The following is an 18,947-nucleotide window of genomic DNA, read 5'->3' on the forward strand; positions in this document are numbered from 1 at the left end:
AGAATCAAATGACCTGTTCAGTGCTGAAATATAGGTAAGGTGACAAACATTCCTAACACTAACCAGGTTTCCATACAATTGGCGACAGATTTTTATGGTAATATTCTAGAATCGGCATTAAGAAAATATGCGCATTTTCCCACCAGTGGTGTTTCTCCACCAAATTGACTTGTTGTGGACAAAAATCTGTGCTTAAGTTTTCATGTACCCGATACCTCTACCGATAATTTTGTCTCAAAAACTGCATTAAATAGCAAATGTGACTATTCTGATTTTAGCATGTGCGCTTTAGCAAGCCAACAGCTCGCAGATACAGTGCAGGTAGGCTATGCAGGTATGCTAGTCAACCTGATGAGATTATTATGGTAGTCAAGCATTATTCATGTCACCAGAATAAGACCCTCGATATTTATTGGAAAGGAGCATCAAGATCACCACGCACTTTCACCACCCTGTGAAGTTTATCAGAATTTATAACATCTGTAGCCTAATAAACTGTGTGGTTTCAAAATCAAATCAAATTTGATTGGTCACATACACATGGTTAGCAGATGTTATTGCGAGTGTAGCGAAATGCTTGTGCTTCTAGTTACGACAGGGCAGCAATATCAACAAGTAATCGAACAATTCCACGACAACTACCTAACACACACAAAACTAAGTAAAGGGATGGAATAAGAATATGTACATATAAATATATGGATGAGAAATGACCGAGCGGCATAGGCAAGATGCAAAAGCTGGTTTTAAAACCCTTTGCGATGAGACTCAAAATTGAGCTCAGGTGCATCCCGTTACCATTGATCACACTTGAGATGTTTTTACAACTTGATTGGAGTCCACCTGTGTTAAATTCAATTGATTGGACATGATTTGGAAAGGCACACACCTGTTTATAGGTTCCACAGTTGACCGTGCATGTTAGATCAAAAACCAACCCATGAGGTCAAAGGAAATGTCCGTAGAGCTTCGAGACAGGATTGTGTTGAGGCACAGCTCTGGGGAAGGGTACCAAAACATGTCTGCAAAAAATTTGCTTGGGCCCGGTGATGTACTGGTCCGTACGCACTACCCTCTGTAGTGCCTTGCGGTCGGAGGCCGAGCAATTGCCATACCAGGAAGTGATGCAACCCGTCAGAATGCTCTCGATGGTGCAGCTGTATCACCTTTTCAGGATCTGAGGACCCATGCCAAATCTTTTCAGTCTCCTGAGGGGGAATAGGTTTTGTCGTGCCCTCTTCACGACTGTCTAGGTGTGCTTGGACCATGTTAGTTTGTTGGTGATGTGGACGCCAAGGAACTTGAAACTCTTAACCTGCTCCACTACAGCCCCGTCGATGAGAGTAGGGGTGTGCTCGGTCCTCCTTTTCATGTAGTCCACAATCATCTCCTTTGTCTTGATCATGTTGAGGGAGAGGTTGTTGTCCTTGTACCACACGGTCAGGTCTCTGACTTCCTCCCCATAGGCTGTCTCATCATTGTCGGTGATCAGGCCTACCACTGTTGTGTCGTCAGCAAACTTAATGATGGTGTTGGAGTCGTGCCTGGCTGTACAGACATGAGTGAACAGGGAGTACAGGAAGGGAATGAGCACGCACCACTGAGGGGCCCCCGTGTTAAAGATCAGCGTGGTGGATGTGTTGTTACCTACCCTTACCACCTGCCGGCGGCCTGTCAGGAAGTCCAGGATCCAGTTGCAGAAGGAGGTATTTAGTCCCCGGGTCCTTAGCTTAGTGATGAGCTTTGAGGGCACTATGTTGTTGAACGCCGAGCTGTAGTCAATAAATAGCATTCTCACATAGGTGTTCCTTTTGTCCAGGTGGGAAAGGGCAGTGTGATGTGCAATAGAGATTGCATCATCTGTGGATCTGTTGGTACAGTATGCAAATTGGAGTGGGTCTAGGGTTTCTGGGATAATGGTGTTGATGTGAGCCATAACCAGCCTTTCAAAGTATTTCATGGCTACAGATGTGAGTGCTACAGGTTGGTAGTCATTTAGGCAGATTACCTTAGTGTTCTTGGGCACAGGGACTATGGTGGTCTGCTTTAAACATGCTGGTATTACAGACTCACACAGGGAGAGGTTGAAAATGTCAGTGAAGACACTTGCCAGTTGGTCAGCGCATGCTCAAAGTACACGTCCTGGTAATCCGTCTGCCCCAGCGGCCTTGTTAATGTTGACCTGTTTAAAGGTCTTACTCACATCGGCTGCAGAGAGAGTGATCACACAGTCACCCGGAACAGCTGATGCTCTCACGCATGTTTCAGTGATACTTGCCTTGAAGCGAGCATAGAAGTAATTTAGTTCGTCTTGTAGGCTCGTGTCACTGGGCAGCTCTCGGCTGTGCTTCCCTTTGTAGTCTGTAATAGTTTGCAAGCCCTGCCACATCCGACGAGCGTAGGAGCCGGTGTAGTACTATTCGATCTTAGTCCTACATTGACCCGTTGCCCGTGTGATGGTTCGTCGGAGGGCATAGCGGGATTTCTTATAAGCTTCTGTGTTAGAGTCCCGCTCTTTGAAAGCAGCAGCTCTACCCTTTAGCTCAGTGCAAATGTTGCCTGTAATCCATGGCTTCTGGTTGGGGTATGTACATACAGTCACTGTGGGGACGACATACTCGATGCACTTATTGATAAAGCCAGTGACTGATGTGGTGTACTCCTCAATGCCATCGGAAGAATCCCGGAACATATTCCAGTCTGTGCTTGCAAAACAGTCCTGTAGTTTAGCATCTGCTTCATCTGACCACTTTTTTATTGACTGAGTCACTGGTGCTTCCTGCTTTAATTTTAGCTTGTAAGCAGGAATCAGGAGGATAGAGTCATGGTCAGATTTGCCAAATAGAGGGCGAGGGAGAGCTTTGTACGCGTCTTTGTGTGTGGCGTACAGGTGGTCTAGAATTTTTTTTCTCCCTCTGGTTGCACATTTAAGTTTCCCTGCATTAAAGTCTCCGGCCACTAGGAGCGCCGCCTCTGGATGAGCGTTTTCCTGTTTGCTTATTGTAGGAATACAGCTCATTGAGTGCGGTTTTAGTGCCAGCTTCGGTCTGTTGTGGTATGTAGACAGCTACGAAAAATACAGATGAAATCTCTCTAGGTAGATAGCGTGGTCTACAGCTTATCATGAGATACTCTACCACAGGCGAGCAAAACCCTGAGACTTCCTTAGATATCACCCCAATCTGAGTGATATTGTCTCCATTGAGGTGTAGTCTTTGTGAATGACTTATCAGTTAGGATCAAGGGCTAGGAATTAGGGAATTGACCAACCAAGAAATGACATCCTAAAGACATATTTCAATTAATTATTTGCCTTGAAAATCAGAGCTGATTATTTATTTTCCAAGGACTTCTATTAGGTCAGCACAGGGATACATTCAACCTCGAGTTCAAGACACACAACCAACCACCAGCAAATTCATCTCAAGAACCTAAAATGTACATACAGAGCATCAATCATACTGTCAATCAAAAAGAGCATATTAGAACAAATCAAATTCTAATGAAATGACAAATGCATTATGCTTCTTTGATATACTGTGCAACATGCTTGGCCCACATTCATCTGTATTGCTGGAAGACTTGGCCAAGATGACAGGAAGATTACAGGCGAACATTAATGCCAGCCTATGTGGGTTCTTTTTGGAACATCCTTAGATTAATTTATTTAAACCAAATGTCCAACACAACATGATGAAGACACGTCATAGAAAAGGGTTAAGGGACCTAAAAATAGGAATGAGAGTACCGGTATATGATTTCTTAGACAGTGGCATAACAGAGTGAAGACGTAACAGCAATTGTCCCTGGCCTTGTCATGTTCAAAGCCCTACTGTCCAGTGGTGTGACATGCTGGCATCAGCTGCATACGAAAGCATAAAGGACTGTGTTTGTGCGCGTTTGTGTGTGGCGAGCAAACCAATTAGTTAGCTAATCACGTGTAAACCTTGCTAGGGCAATTGTACAATTCATAACCTTCATAAGATAGCTAAGTCAACAATAAGCATCACTAGCTGCCTGTGTTGAGTTGTGAATGGTAAATAAATGAAGTGGGGCATTGGGGAGTAGATGGAGGAACCACAATGTAGTAGCCTAGCTTACACTTGTCCCTGAAACATGATCCAACTGATATGCAATCAGGAGGGGCAAAGGTGGGCCAAATGAGCAAACCATATATCCTTACCTGCTGTCAATAGGGATATTGTAGGCATAATAGCAAGGAATGACAAATGTCCATTTATTATATTTAGATTTTGACCACAATTTTTTTTTTTTGGGGGGGGGGGGGGGGGGTTGCCAAACCTAACCAGACCTCAACATGGGTGTTAGAAAAGGCACACTGTTGGAGTGGTGGCAGATGCCCTGAATTCTGTGCACTTTATGGATTACAGGAGTGTCAAAATAGAACAAAATGAAAATTGAAAAGTATGTTTAAATATGAGTTATAGATATGCAGTACTTTAAATTGTTAGGCTTGTTGTGTAAACAGATTAGTTGCTTTGCGTGTTTAACTTGTAAATGAGTCATCGTCGTAGTCACCACACGCATTCTGAGTCCATTCTAGCCTGGCAGAAATTCATATTTTGCTCATATCAATGTTGTTTTTCCAAGCATTACTTATGTCAAGGTCAATATGCCTACACATAGGCATATTGATTGATTTGATTGATTTGCACCTTTCGTGGGTAAATGTGTCTAATTTGCTTATTCAAACAGTGTTATGACATCATTACTTACTAGGCTCGGTAATAGTATCTCTGTATTCAGTCTATGCAGTCTATAACAACGCCCTCAACCGGCGACTAGCTGCAACTGCATGTGAACAGACCTGTATCACACTGTACTACATACAGTCTTTGCCTGTATACTCCGCTCTCTGACTTCTCCGCTCTCATTCTCTAGAAAATGGCGGACTGCGCTTCACTGTTAGATGAGGAGCTCACTTCCTTTGTCTTCAATTACCTGACAGAAAACTCCGGGAGCCAGGTAAGGGATGTTCATATTCTATATGTGCAGGGTCAGGACTACATTCCCGGGGTTTCATGTTTGCATGTTATTCGCAGAAGCATGCGTAATTTCATCTTCATGTGTGCTCTGGCTGTAAGCATCACCGCTCTCGATAGCTAACCGGCGTCTTCAAACCTTGACGCCTGGGCTTCACGTGGAGTTTTAAGGAAATGTCATTAGCGCATACAACGTGGTGATAGGACGTCATAAAACATTTAGTTGAATAGTTTTGTTTGTGCTGAATGATTTTGGTTTTAACAGCGACATAACAATGTATATGTGGCTTTTAAAACGTTTACTCTACTTTTACTCCTTCTTACAATTGTTTTACTAACGTCAGTCGTGCCAAATCAGAGACTAACGTTAGTACTAATGAATGTGACTTGTGGCTCTTTAAACATTTGATATTGAAATAACTGTAAAATACGGATATGTTGGCAATATTTTTTATACAAAGGTTTGACTAACGTTATCTAGAAATATTGATACATTTGTTATGTTGGTTCTACTACTACAATGCAATTTCCCCCCATCCTATCTACGTTAATAGCCAACAATCTATAAGCAATGGGTCGTTACGGGACGAAGCAAGGTTATGTTTTGATTCATGTTTTTGTTATTGCAAAACAATACAATTTGCTTGTGTTGACTAGCCTACTGTTTTACCATCACCAGCCATCTGAAAACGAAAGATATGTCAACTAGACCGGTAGGCTGCTGTTTCTGTATAGTACGCCTCTCACGGTTCAAAGTTTAGCAACTTCAATGCAACGAGAATGATAGTCGACGTCCTTGGAGTTTCAGGTGCTGCAAGAATGACGATGAGATTGACAAATGCGTAATATTGTGCCCGTCTGTGAAAAATTAATGCGATTATGTATTCGTAGCTAATCGTTTGCGTAAGCACCGAGCTATTGTTACAAAACCTTGTTACCGGTAGTTCCCAAAAGTGTCTGTCGTAGTGTAACAAAATAATTCGGGTGAAACATTCTGGATCTGATTCGCATTAGTGATATTAGCATTGTATAATTAGATTCGTTGCGGTGTTACATACTGTTGCACGTTCATTTAGTCGGGTTGTTGGGTTGACAGTGCTATATGGTCATTGTAATAGTACTCGATTCTCGTGACCAGAATTATAGAACACGTAGTTGCTGCAGTCATGTGCTTTCTGCAGTTATGCGTAGTAGTACGGAGGCGGTTCCAGTGACGTGCATGAGCGACAGCTACACTCCCTTCTTTTGGTTGCATCATGTGACTCCTACTGCCGCCACTGCTGCTGCTTCTAAGCAGCCTAGATCACGACTTATGCTGCGTTCACAACGATGTGGGAAGGTGGTATTTACCACATACGACTGGGGAAAATATCTTGAACGCCCCTCCAACTGGTAATAAGTGGGAAACTCGTTTATCATCAGTGAGGTCTGATTCATCCCACATGATGACCTCTGCCGTCACCTACTAAGGAAATTACCTCGATAACATCATTTTCTATAGTTAAATGGAAACAACAAAACATGATTTATTAGAAGCAATCTATTAATATGTTTTTTAAACAATATAATTTGTTTACAAGCATGTTAGCTGTACTTTTAGTTTATGTTGGAAGCGGCTTGTTGGCCATTGGCCAATCAGCCTTACTCAACAAGTTCAAAGCACGTGAAAGCATCCAACTGGTTTTTACGACTTTACAACTGGTAATTACCACCTTCCCACTTCACCTGGTCTACTCAAGTCTTGTCCAGTCAAGAGGATCTAAAGATCAGGCCTACTTACACACAACCCTGCTTGAACCACATAGTTCCAGTTTTGAAATTGATCATGCTGGATCTTATGTCCTGTAGTATTTGCAGATCCATCTCAATCCATTTTTATTACTTTTTTGGGGAAATGCTTCATCAAATGTAATTATCCATTTTGATGTAAATATTTAAAAGCCTGTGCTATTATGTAGCCCAGTTATGTTCTTCCCCTAATATTAATGAGATACATACATAGCAAATTAATTTGTGTCGTTTGTTTCATCATAGCCTCCATCATACAGAATGTGGTTTTAACGGCTGTCAGTCAGTGGTTCATTTGATTCTGGTTGCTGAGAGAGTTGTTGTCCAAAAGGACTCCTGGCTCAGTCGTCAAATGTATTATGGTCATATCAGCTTCGAAACGGAAGTCTTATGTTCCCAGATTTAGTCAGACAGAGAAACAATATAGCCCACTGCACCAGGCAGAGTCCTCACTTTGCTCAGCAGTCTCTCTCTCTGCAATGAAATGCTGTGTATTATTACACAGACACAGAGCTGTCCTGTCGTGATGGAATACTGCAGTGTTATGTGTTCAGCTTCCGTGATATGGGCTGAGTCACCTGTCAGCCCTAAAGTGCAGACCTATTCTGTAACTAGAGCAAATGCGTTAGGCTATGTCTATGAAATGAGGACTTCCTACCGTACCCCTCCCTGTCTCTCAGATGGAATAAATTAAATTAGCTTTGGTTATGCTGTGTACTGATTGACTGAAGATGATGGATAACACTGGCCTTTGTTTTTGCTCAGGGGGGTTCGATGCTGGTTTAAACTGGGCACGATCCACAGGACACTTTGAAGAGAAGTGTCAGACAGTGGCTTATGTGTTTGGATGTTCACTGTGACATTACTGTATCTTTTAGCCCTATTTTAAATGGTGCTAATCTGGGAAACCAATCAATGAAACTGTTACAGAGATGATTCTTATCACTGATAAGGGTGCTTCTTTCTTTACCTCTTATGTTTTTAAATGGATTTGAGTGGATTATCATAATATACAACCCACTGGGCACAGACATCATTTCGATGTCTGGTTTTAATTTACATTTGTTTGAGTTGTCAACTAATGTGAGTTCAACGTGAAATCAACAAAAAATGCACCTTGTCATTGGATTTAGGTTCAACGTTGAGTGAAAAAGAGAGAAGTTCCTTACCTTGACGAGTTTCTGCAAACCCAATCAGTTTTTCACCATGATTCAAAGTCATCGAATATACATTTTGTTGTTGTTAATTAAAATGACGTGGAAACAACGTTGATTCAACCAGTTTTGACCAATTGGTGGAGCTAATGTTAACATAATGTTGATCTCGGAGTAGCATTTCCCCTATATTTTAAAATTTGCTCACATTATCATGAGGGTCATCCTGAAAGATACCACCCACCCTTTAATGTTCATTACCCATATCCATTTGGAACATATTCAATATTTTCATGTTTCAATTTGTTCATCACTCAAAATGATCAAATCAAATAAGGATTAAGGAGTCTAATCTCCCAGAAGTGTTACTGGGAGGTTTTGCGTGTGTCACTGCCTGGCTGTGTGGTTTGTCACTGAGGATGTGAATGGTTGCTTCCTCTCCCAAAGCCCCAGAGATCCATCATCCGGCTGAGGCTTTAAAGCTCTGAGGCTTCTCCTCAGGGAGGCCTGAGGATGCACTGTCACGGATCACTGTACCGCTCCCCTCCCCTTCGCTCTGAGCCTCTATGTGCTTCCCAAATGGCACCCTATTCCCTTTCATAGTGCACTACCTTTGCCCTGATGAGCTCTGCTCAAAAGTACATACGCAGGATCTTAATTTGAGCCAATTTGCTGCAGCAACTATGAAACAGGTGATTAGATATCAATAATTGATGCAGACTAATACGTCTTCGGCTGATTGCACAACTGGCATCAAAGGTTAGCTTTTGCATGGACTCGTGAGGCACACACAGACTACATCACGCAGTTGGTTGTCTACATATTCAGGCTGTGTCCTTCTAAGTCAATAAGGAGAAAATGTTTTTGCTTTTTATTGTGTTTTTATTGTCTCTTGTCCTATGACTCATCTTTTGCTGTGCCAACATGCAAATGTCGTATCTTTTTGCATTTTCTTTTTGAAATTAGCCGTGGTTTTTAAACTCGTCTAGAAATATGATATTATGAAAGAATGGGTTATGTATAGTCAAGCCTTACTGTTTTGCCTTTAAGATTAAGATTGAGTTATGTCCTTAATGAATTATTATCCAAGTGTTTTGTATTCATCACAACAACTCTAATGATATTGACAACACCATCATGAGGCTGTTTCATATTCTGTACCTTGCTTGGGGAAATACATCAAGGGCTTTAACATTATGCCTATGGGAGTAAATGACACGTTAGAGCTGAGAAAGGTCGAAACGCAGATTCAGCACCCATAGTTAAAAGTAGTGCACTATATAGGGAATAGGGGGCCATTTGGGATGCACAAATTTACCCTGGAAAAGTTAGGAGCACAGGCAGCTGCTTCACTTTGTAGTCTGCCGTGTGTGTTTGCTTTTCCTGGCCACTAAAGCAAATGACTGTTGAGACAGGTCATCATATGCTGCAGAGGCCAGGACAGCAGCAGACTGTCTGATGAGGCTGACTTATGCAAAGAGAAGTTGGAACTGGGTTGCCAGGTGTGCCCGTCCCCTGATGATATTCACCACCACCTGCTTTACTATTTAAATGTGCAATCAGGCATTTGGCCGTAGTCAGCATCCTCCCGGTCATTGTACTGTACCACAGGCAAACAATGGATCTGCAGGTATTGTTGATGGATTAGGAGACAGATTGTGTGAATGTAGGGTCAACAGGCTTGCAAGTTAGTTTTTGAAGTTAGTTTTTTATGGTGTGTATAAAACATTAGGAACACCTGAACAGACTGACCAGGTGAATCTAGGTGAAAGTTATGGTCCCTTATTGAAGTGGATTGAAAGGGTGACATCAATCATTGTAGATGAAGGGGAGGAGACAGGTCAAGAATAATTTTTAAGCCTTGAGACAGTTGAGACATGGATTGTGTATGTGTGCCATACAGAGGGTGATTGGGCAAGACAAAAGATTTCAGTGCCTTTTGAACAGGGTATGGTAGTAGGTCCTAGGCGCACGGTTTGAGTGTGTCAAGAACTGCAACGCTGCTGGGGTTTTCACACTCAACAGTTTCCCTTGTGTATCAAGAATGGTCCACCACCCAAAGAACATCCGGCCAACTTGACACAACTTTTGGAAGCATTGGGCCAGCATCCCAGTGGAACGCTTTCGACACCTTGTTTTGTCCATGCCCCGATGAATTGAGGCTGTTCTGAGGACAAAAGGGGGTTCAACTGAATATTAGGAAGTTGTTCCTAGTATTTTGTACACTCAGTGTATTGTGTTAAGACGAAATGGGCCTGAAGATTTCTTTCCTGAAAAAACATAAGATGAACGTTCATAATCATTTAGATGATTTAAAGCTGGAATCCTTAATGGTCAAACTGCCACGTCTGTTTGCGACAGTACAACAAGAAAGGAGTTACTGCAAAAAACAAATAAATATATTTTTTCATTGTACAGGCGATAGAACAGAGTAATATATACTTTTACCATGTTATGTGATGCTCTTTACCTCCGCTTCATCAACAAACAATAACAATAATAATAACAACGGCCGTGGGGCGGATTCCCCTACAATGGCACCGTTTCCCCTACCATCTTTTCGGGACAGTTTGTAGTAGAAGTTTGTAAAACAGTGATTAATGAGAGAGCGAGAGGGTTGCAGTTGGTTCAGTTGTAAATTCAAGTCTGGTCAGGTTGAGTGGGCAACGGTCCAAGTCTTCATCAGCCCTGAGCCATGGTAAATGAACACATTCTCTAGCAGATAACACTTCACAGCCCAAAGAGTGGTCTTGCTTGATCATATACAGTACATGCTAGGGCAACAGAGTACAGACTCCTCTTCTGTCAAAGGCGTGGAGAGTGTGTGTATGCGCCAGTGCGTGCGTGTGGAATATGGATTGAGATACTTAAACCCTGAGGTTTAAATAGCCAGTCTGATCGGCATTGCTCACTAATTCAGTGTGTCAGGAGAACCATTAGATGTAGATATGAATAGATTAATTGAATATAATTAAGCAATAAGGCATGAGGGGGTGTGGTACATGGCCAATATGCCACGTCTAGGGGTTGTTCTTAGGGTACGACGCAACGCGGCGTACTACAAACATCCTAGGTGTCTTATTGCTATTATTTTTTACCAACGTAATTAAAGCAGTACAAATACATTTTTTTTTTTGTCATACGGCTTTCAGCCAATCAGCATTCAGGGCTTGAACCACCCAGTTAATAATGTCCGAGGCAGCACTTTACATGTGCATGTACATACTGTTGTTATTATGTTGTTATTTATTTATCCCTAAAGCCCATCCATCTGATGATCTGGGTGATAAATGCATGACTTTTCCACAACAAACCCTCACTGTTGGCGGACCAACCGGTTGAGGCGGAAGCCTGCCTCATACTAAATGACCTCCACTCTTTGTAGTAAAGTCATGTGCACTCTAAATAGCCTGGTGGCCTGAGTAGCCAGAGGACGTGGCCAGGGTCAGAAAGCGTTCAGCGACGACATCACTGAGATGTGGGCTCCTCTCTCTCTCTCTCTCTCTCTCTCTCTCTCTCTCTCTCTCTCTCTCTCGGGTGTGATTGTAAACCACGGAAAGGTTAAAGGAAAATTCCAAGGTCCTGATAGGGCAGTACTGTACGGTTTCGCCGTGTACCAGCCCTGCCATGGTAACTCAGCACATGGGACTGGGGAGGGCAAGCTCAGACTGGCAAGGGCTTACCTCCTAACACCGTCTGGGTTGTGGATGGCAGCTCAACTCAATGTCATAACCTGCTCATTAAGTAGTGGTGTGTATTGTTCATGTTCAGAGCAGGAATGGACGTTGACTTCCTGTTCTTTAGTTTAACAAGTTTAGAACTCACCGGGTGACAGTAAATGCCTAATCTGTTATTATGTCAACTTGGTGGCCAGGCACAGGTGGTATGTAGTGCTTGACCTGCAGCTATAGCCTACTCGGTTATTTATTCTCCAGGCTGGATATTAGTGATGTATATCACATGCCCAATCAGAACCCAATAACCTTGTGTCAGACATCTCTCATGTACTGTTCCTCTGTTGGCAGTTGAACACACAGCTCATGGCTATAACACTGTTCTTAAAAAAACTGGTCGCTAATGACTAGGGCAGGGAATTGCCAGGGACCTCACGATATGATATTATCACAATACCTAGGCAATACGATATGTATTGCGATTCTCACGATTCTATATGTATTGTGATTCTCACGATTCTATATGTATTGCGATTCTCACAATTCTATATGTATTGTGATTCTCACGATTCTATATGTATTGTGATTCTCACGATTCTATATGTATTGTGATTCTCACGATTCTATATGTATTGTGATTCTCACGATTCTATATGTATTGTGATTCTCACGATTCTATATGTATTGTGAATCTCACGATTCTATATGTATTGTGATTCTCACGATTCTATATGTATTGTGATTCGATACTGCGATTTTTATTGCGATTTGATGTTCCAAACCTATTGCTCACCATATGACTGCTGCAGAGAGACAAGAGAAAGCAAAAGTAGTTTTTGTCAGTCATGGAATAGAAGTGCTGAAAACATGACGGCTCACTATTTAAAAGATGGAGAACAAGCTCTAGGTTGAAAAACAGGTGCAGGTTCAGCCGACTAGCGCAAGCTAACACACTTAAAAAAAAAAAAGTTCTTACTTTGACTCCAAGTATTGTTTTGTATCGCTATAATATCGGCCAAAATAATATTGGGATATGTAGCTGCATCAATCACTACTAATGACACAGCCAGGTATACAGAGCCTAGGACCGGCTGACAGTAAGTGAAGTGAACAGAAATCCTGCATTTCTTTAAAGGCTAGGGTATTACTATTCTTATCAGCACGATTCCTTGTATTTCTGCTGCTCAAATGAAGGTGCAGTTTATAAATAGCTGCCATGGCAGTGGCACATTTCTGCATCTGCATGATGTGTTGTCAGGTTAGATGACCTGACCGTGTGAAGTCATGATGCCGTCTAATCATCATCAAGCTCTCTGGGGGATTACGACTCCTTACAACTACTCTCCTTACTGCAACCTGAACACAAGATAGAGTAAGAGTTACTGCCTGGTTGTCTTTCTATATGATCTCCCATCTGCACTATCCAGAGTGGCCTATCTGATCCTCACTGCTCTGTGATGTAGTAACCAGTTATGAAAGGGTAAACACGAACCTGCCCTGTGGAAATGGACCGGACAATTGATCTGACCCATGTAACGTCATGAGTGCAGGCCATCACTATCATCATGATCTGACTGTTAACTTAACCTCGGAGTTATGAGTAGAACACTTTAACCATGATGGTGACCTTTTCATGGACGCCTGGCACCCACTTTTAAAACTTCACCTGTGTTGTGTTGTGGTGCCACACCTTGGGGAATGGTGCCAGTACAGGGCCTGAGGACCTGACGGCAGAAGGTATGTAGGTAGCAGGGTTGTTTCCGTTAGCTGACAATTGCTGGGTTTTGGCCGATAAATTAAACTGTCGCCAGCGAAAATGACAGGGAGAAAAACATTTTTCTTCTCCCGGTCATTTTCGCCGGCAACAGTTTTATTTATCAGCTTTTCATTTTTTTTATTGGCCAAAACCCAGTTATTTACTAATGGAAATACCAGTCGATGGAAATACATGCTTATAGGTCTATAGGTTAATTAGCATAATTTGGGGGCATTCAATTGGCTTTTGTGTATTTTCGTTAGTCATCGTGCATCTTAGTTATCCAACACCACTATTTTTTTAAATTTTTATTTTACCTTTATTTAACTAGGCAAGTCAGTTAAGAACAAATTCTTATTTTCAATGATGGCCTAGGAACAGTGGGTTAACTGCCTGTTCAGGGGCAGAACGACAGATTTGTACCTTGTCAGCTCGGGGGTTTGAACTTGCAACCTTCCAGTCCAACGCTCTAACCACTAGGCTACCCTGCCGCCCCCCACTATCACACATGCACTGCACACAGAGCCTATTTGAGCAGGATTTCTCCTGCACCTCAGTTGGTTGGTGCTGGAGTAATACATGCTTTTATAAGCCCATTCATTGCGCAACAATTCTAAATGCAATTGCGTGTTAAACAGTTTTGTTGCACCATTAAAAAGAGCTACTATTTTTATTTCTCAATTGGTAATTGAAGAGCGCCTCCCATTCACCATTCAAGTTGTATCAGCGCGTCACCCAACACTTTAGAATGTGAGCTGGAGGCAGTATGCATTTTTAAAACATACTTAATTGTTTGAAACCTGAATGTTTTATTTCCTATTATGAGGCACGGCTTACCTTGCTTCATAGTAGCCTATTGCAAAATCCCACCATGGAAACTTGGAGGTAATTATTTTATAAAGACTTCATAGGCAGCGCGTGAATTTCAAGTTTCGGGAAGCTTGCAATTGATCCTACCATTTCGACCATTCTGTGTGCCAGTTATGATTTTCAAATGTGCATTTTCGTGGAACAATTTCAATAATAAAGTTTTAATTTCTCAAAATCATTGTTGCATGGTTAAATATAAGTCTGAATTAAAATGATAACAATCTAAAAGTTAAAAGTAAACTAATGCTAGATCACCAGCCTCTGCCATATGGACATATTGATACACAGTAATCCATTGGCCGCTACGAAAATTAGCATATGGAACTCATAGCCTATAGGCCAATGCAGCAGTAGGCCTACAGTATAACCTCCATTGTTCTTTCACATGAGAATTGGTGATTATCAAGGGGGGTGGTTGTAGGAAAGATTTTTCTAATAGTTTACTGTGAAGAACTATGGTTTTAATTTATTATCATTCGCAATGGATGTTAAAAAACACTTTCCTACATTTCTGTGCAGCAGGCCAGGTAGTTCAATGCGTGCTCAGGCGCGTGCGCTCCCTCAACATTATCAGGGCAGAGAAACCAGACACTTGCTTATTGCTCACATGGACCATTTCAAATCATATATATATATATATATATATATATATATATATATAAATATAATTTTTTTTACAAGGCTAGGGTATTATTTTACAAATCTCAGAAATAATGGTTATGAAATAAACTAAAACTGTATAACAGTTTGTGAACTTTGCAAACAACGGTAAATGACTGTAATTAATACATGCATTAACAGAAATATGTAACCAAATGACGTGGATTAACGGTACATTTACTACTGGTGGGGAATTGATACAATTTTTTAAATTTATTTTTTATTTAATAACTAGGGAAGTCAGATAAGAACAAATTCTTATTTTCAATGACAGCCTAGGAACTGCCTTGTTCAGGGGCAGAACGACAGATATTTTTTTCAGCTCTGGGATTCGATCTTGCAACCTTTCGGTCACTAGTTCCACGCTCTAACCACTAGGCTACATGCCGCACCAAAATAAATAAATAATGAATGAGTAAGAATTGGTGGGAGACAGCTGAGCCATTCCGGAAAGAGACCCTATATCTTTGCCACACATCCCTCCCCTTTTCTTGCCTCAAGATTTAAAATTTCACTCAAGACTCATTATCTTCACACATATTTCAGATGCTTTTCACTGACAGCCGCAACTCAATAATCAGCTAGGCTTATTCCCAAATAGGCATAGGCCTACGAGCTTGTGATTTGAAACAATCCACAGCTATTTAAAAAAAAATAGAAGCTAATGATCCTTGATTCCTCTGTGGCTAAGTCATGCTTTCTGGTGAAGTATTTTTAATGATTTCATTTTTTTCTGTTTAGGCAGGTGTAATTATATCATTTTGGCAAATGTATTTCCATTTACTTCCCTATTGGACCCAATGCCATGCCATTTCTCTCCTGTTCTATTGGTTTTCATATGAACTTTCTTTCGTTGTCCAGAAGCCAAAGGCACAATCCTAGTCGTGTTAGCAACCCATCCCAGTTGTTGCATCTTTAGATTCCCCCTCTTTCTAAGTTTCTAACAGAGATTTTCCTGTCACTTGTGGAACTGCTATCAGTTGTGCTGTTTAGAATAGTGTTTTCCCAGGTGCGCTGTTTAAAATGGTGTTTTCCTGCAAATTACATTTTGGCAAATGTTTGAAAATGACATTTTATTGGCTGCTTCATTACATTAGTTGCATGTTCTGTTAAGATGTATTACCATAATCAAAATGTGATTTGTGTCATTCTGAGCACGGTGGGTGGATGCCCTAATGGGTTATGCACCCAATGAATATGGATTTGGTAAATGTATCAAATGAAATAAATAAATACAAATCTTCCCAGTCACATTTTCCTCATGGAAACCCTGGTAGGTAGGTAGGTAGTAAACATGTTGCTGAGGGCTGCTACTGCCGTGGAGGGTGTAAATGTTACACAGTATGAAACTGGTGAGTGAGTGATGGGGTGCACTGCAAGCCACTACCCACACACGTGTAAAAAAAAACATTCCACTCACGGAGAAGAAAAGGGCTCCGCTCAACAGTACAGGGATGCGAGAGGCTAGCAGTCTACTGGTAACGGTGTTCAGTGACCAGCACAGTGCCCTCCCGCGTCAACAAGGCAACACAGTGTTCCACCACACGGTGTGTTGGCTAGGGAAACTACAGGAGCAGGGGAGGGATCGTGATTCCCTGACAGTGGCCTCCAGCCAGCCAGGCTGCTCAAAACCTGTACATTTCCATTATCCCTGTTCAGGCGGTTTGGCAACAGCAATGGCTGGTTCACCATTATGGCACCCAGCGTCGCAGGTGAACAGTAGGTAGAATCACCCCTTCTACCCCCCCCCCGCCACTGACCTAGTTCAACAGTGAACCTTTTGCTTGGCAGGCTTAGGTGTTGGTTGCGTGACTGGAGCTTGGGGGCTGAAGCTGGTTTTTGACTTGGGAGCTTGACTGGCTTTACTCACAGCAACCCTCTGACCCCTGCTGCCGCCCTGCGCCATAAATGTCCTTCTCACACCCCACCCCTCCCAACCACCCCCTACACTGCTCCCCCACCCCACCCTTAGGCTTTCTTGCTGTTCTAATAAGAGACCATTTCTCTGCTGACTGTCTAATGCACAGGTGGTGAAGGGCCTGGATACAACACTTTATTACCTTGTTTTGTAAGATAACTTTGTATTGGCTAGATGGTCTCTTCAGCTGGGATTTGTACAATTTTGTTCAAACTAGTGTTGGCTTGTCCTGTGTCTGCACATGATTACAACTAAGAATACCAACCCATATCATAGTATTTCCTCCCACTCGAAACATACCAGATTCAGTCTGTTGAAATACGGTGTGCCATGATGCAATACAGGTAACTCTTACAATCCTCAGTGAAGGCTGTTACCTTTAAAACCGGTTTCCACACGTTGAGTTCCTTCCAACATGCATATTAGAATGGTAGGCTACATCTCCCAAATAGGATCATAAAAATACTAAGAGAAAATATTGGTATAATTGTGGATTCCCAACCTTGACTTGCACAGAGAGAAATCAAATTGAAGATGACTCTCTCTCTCTCTCCTTTTGCTGGACATATCTTGGGATGATATTGTAGCTCTATGTCTTAGGTTTGACTGATATGGAACCTGACGGAGCCCAGTGACATCTCCTACTCGCTGCATTTGACTGTTGCTGCTTCTGCCCCACTAGAAACTAGGTATAAGTAGCCTAAGTTAAACCTTTCTAACTTCATGGAAGAAAGTGGTGTGTTCCTGCGATAAAGGACTGACTGTCTCGGTCCTCGAAAGCCCTTGTCTTCAACCACCGAGGGAAGAGTGAGTTAAGTCCTTTAGACAAGGTCTACTCTGGGCCCTCGTTGTTGTTCAATGCCAATGGGCACATTTTTTGCAATCACCAAAGAATGTTCCGGAGTCAGTTCTATTCCTTGTCAAAGCCTTGAATTCTGCCCACTCCACAAAATGCTTTTTCTTTCTCGTTCTCTCTCTCCCCCTGCATTAGTCCTTTCATGTACTCTCTCAGCGCTATTTGTGCTTTTCACTGCTTCACTGCTGCCTAGCCTGACCTTATTTTCAGCCTTTCTCCGTATTCGTCAACACAAGGAAGCAAGAGCCAACTCATTGGGACGACTGCAGATTCATTTGCATGTTATTCTTTGAATAAATTATTCGAACCTGATGATATCAGTGCATCATCAGGTTCGATACAGAATGGATTGTTTGACGCAGACAGGTGAAAACACACACACACACACACACACACACACACACACACACACACACACACACAAACACAGGAACACCTATTAGCAGAGACTGTAGGCGTTATCCCCATTTTTATTTATCATGTATCTAGTAAAAGTGTCAGTCACCTGGGCAGACGCCTGGATGAGGAAGGCAAACAGTGAACGGAGTTGACATGGGGATGCTCTCTGGCCCTGATGACTCATTGATTTCTCTGCAGGTATTTGTCTTGAGGTGATTTTAGGAAAGATATGGAAAACGATTTGCACAGATTCCCACTCTGCCCACTTTCCGGACGCTTTCTCAAGGGACTGTTTCTGCTTTTCTCTATACTCTATTTAGATAACGTGGCCAAGGGGGAAGGTCTGTGGTTGGCTGCGAGTCTAGAAATGCAGAAGATATGTCTGTCTGGGAAGATTTGTACTTGTGCTAAGCCATTTTGGGTTTTCCTTTTGTCTGTAACTAGATCAAATGTTTCTCTGCTGTCTCTCTCTCTCTGCTGAAGGTGCTATGCTGAAGTCACAAGACTGAGCTGGATCTCCCCAGCAGCCTGATGATTTTTCTTCAAATTCCACTCAAAAACAATCTTTAGGGATCTGTTTCATTAGTACATTGTCCCAAAATGTTCCGTGTGGCTCAGTTGGTAGAGCATGGCGCTTGCAATGCCAGAGTTGTGGGTTCAATTGCCATGGTGGACCAGTTAAAAAAAATGTATGCACTCACTCCTATAAATCGCTCTGGATAAGACGGTCTGCTAAATAACAACAACAAAAAAGCCCCACTCTGTTTGGAGAGAGTATGGCACTGTGCAGTGGAAAGGGAATGCATCATGCTCTGGTCTCAGACAGCTCATCAGGGACTCTAAAGGCCAAGCACATGTTTTAGAGGCTT

General features: G+C 42.2%; 1 protein-coding gene across 5 annotated transcripts in view; it reads left to right on the forward strand.

The window, feature by feature from the left end:
- Nucleotides 1–4,813: 4,813 nt before the first annotated feature.
- LOC110488579 (peroxisome proliferator-activated receptor gamma coactivator 1-beta) overlaps nt 4,814–18,947 on the forward strand; it is a 66,161-nt gene continuing 52,027 nt past the window's right edge. For 2 of the 5 annotated variants that reach the window (XM_090198178.1, XM_021560848.3), the window contains exon 1: nt 4,814–4,986. Coding sequence is in view for 1 of the 5 variants with exons in the window: in XM_021560848.3 (XP_021416523.3) it covers nt 4,906–4,986 (81 nt within the window). In the remaining 4 variants the exon portion in view is untranslated. The remainder of the gene's footprint in view (nt 4,987–18,947) is intronic. The other 3 variants (XM_090198176.1, XM_090198177.1, XM_090198179.1) reach the window with 3 other exon arrangements.

This window comes from Oncorhynchus mykiss, chromosome 14 (assembly GCF_057628025.1).
Source record: "Oncorhynchus mykiss isolate SJ-2025 chromosome 14, ASM5762802v1, whole genome shotgun sequence".
Classification (NCBI taxonomy): Eukaryota; Metazoa; Chordata; class Actinopteri; order Salmoniformes; family Salmonidae; genus Oncorhynchus; species Oncorhynchus mykiss.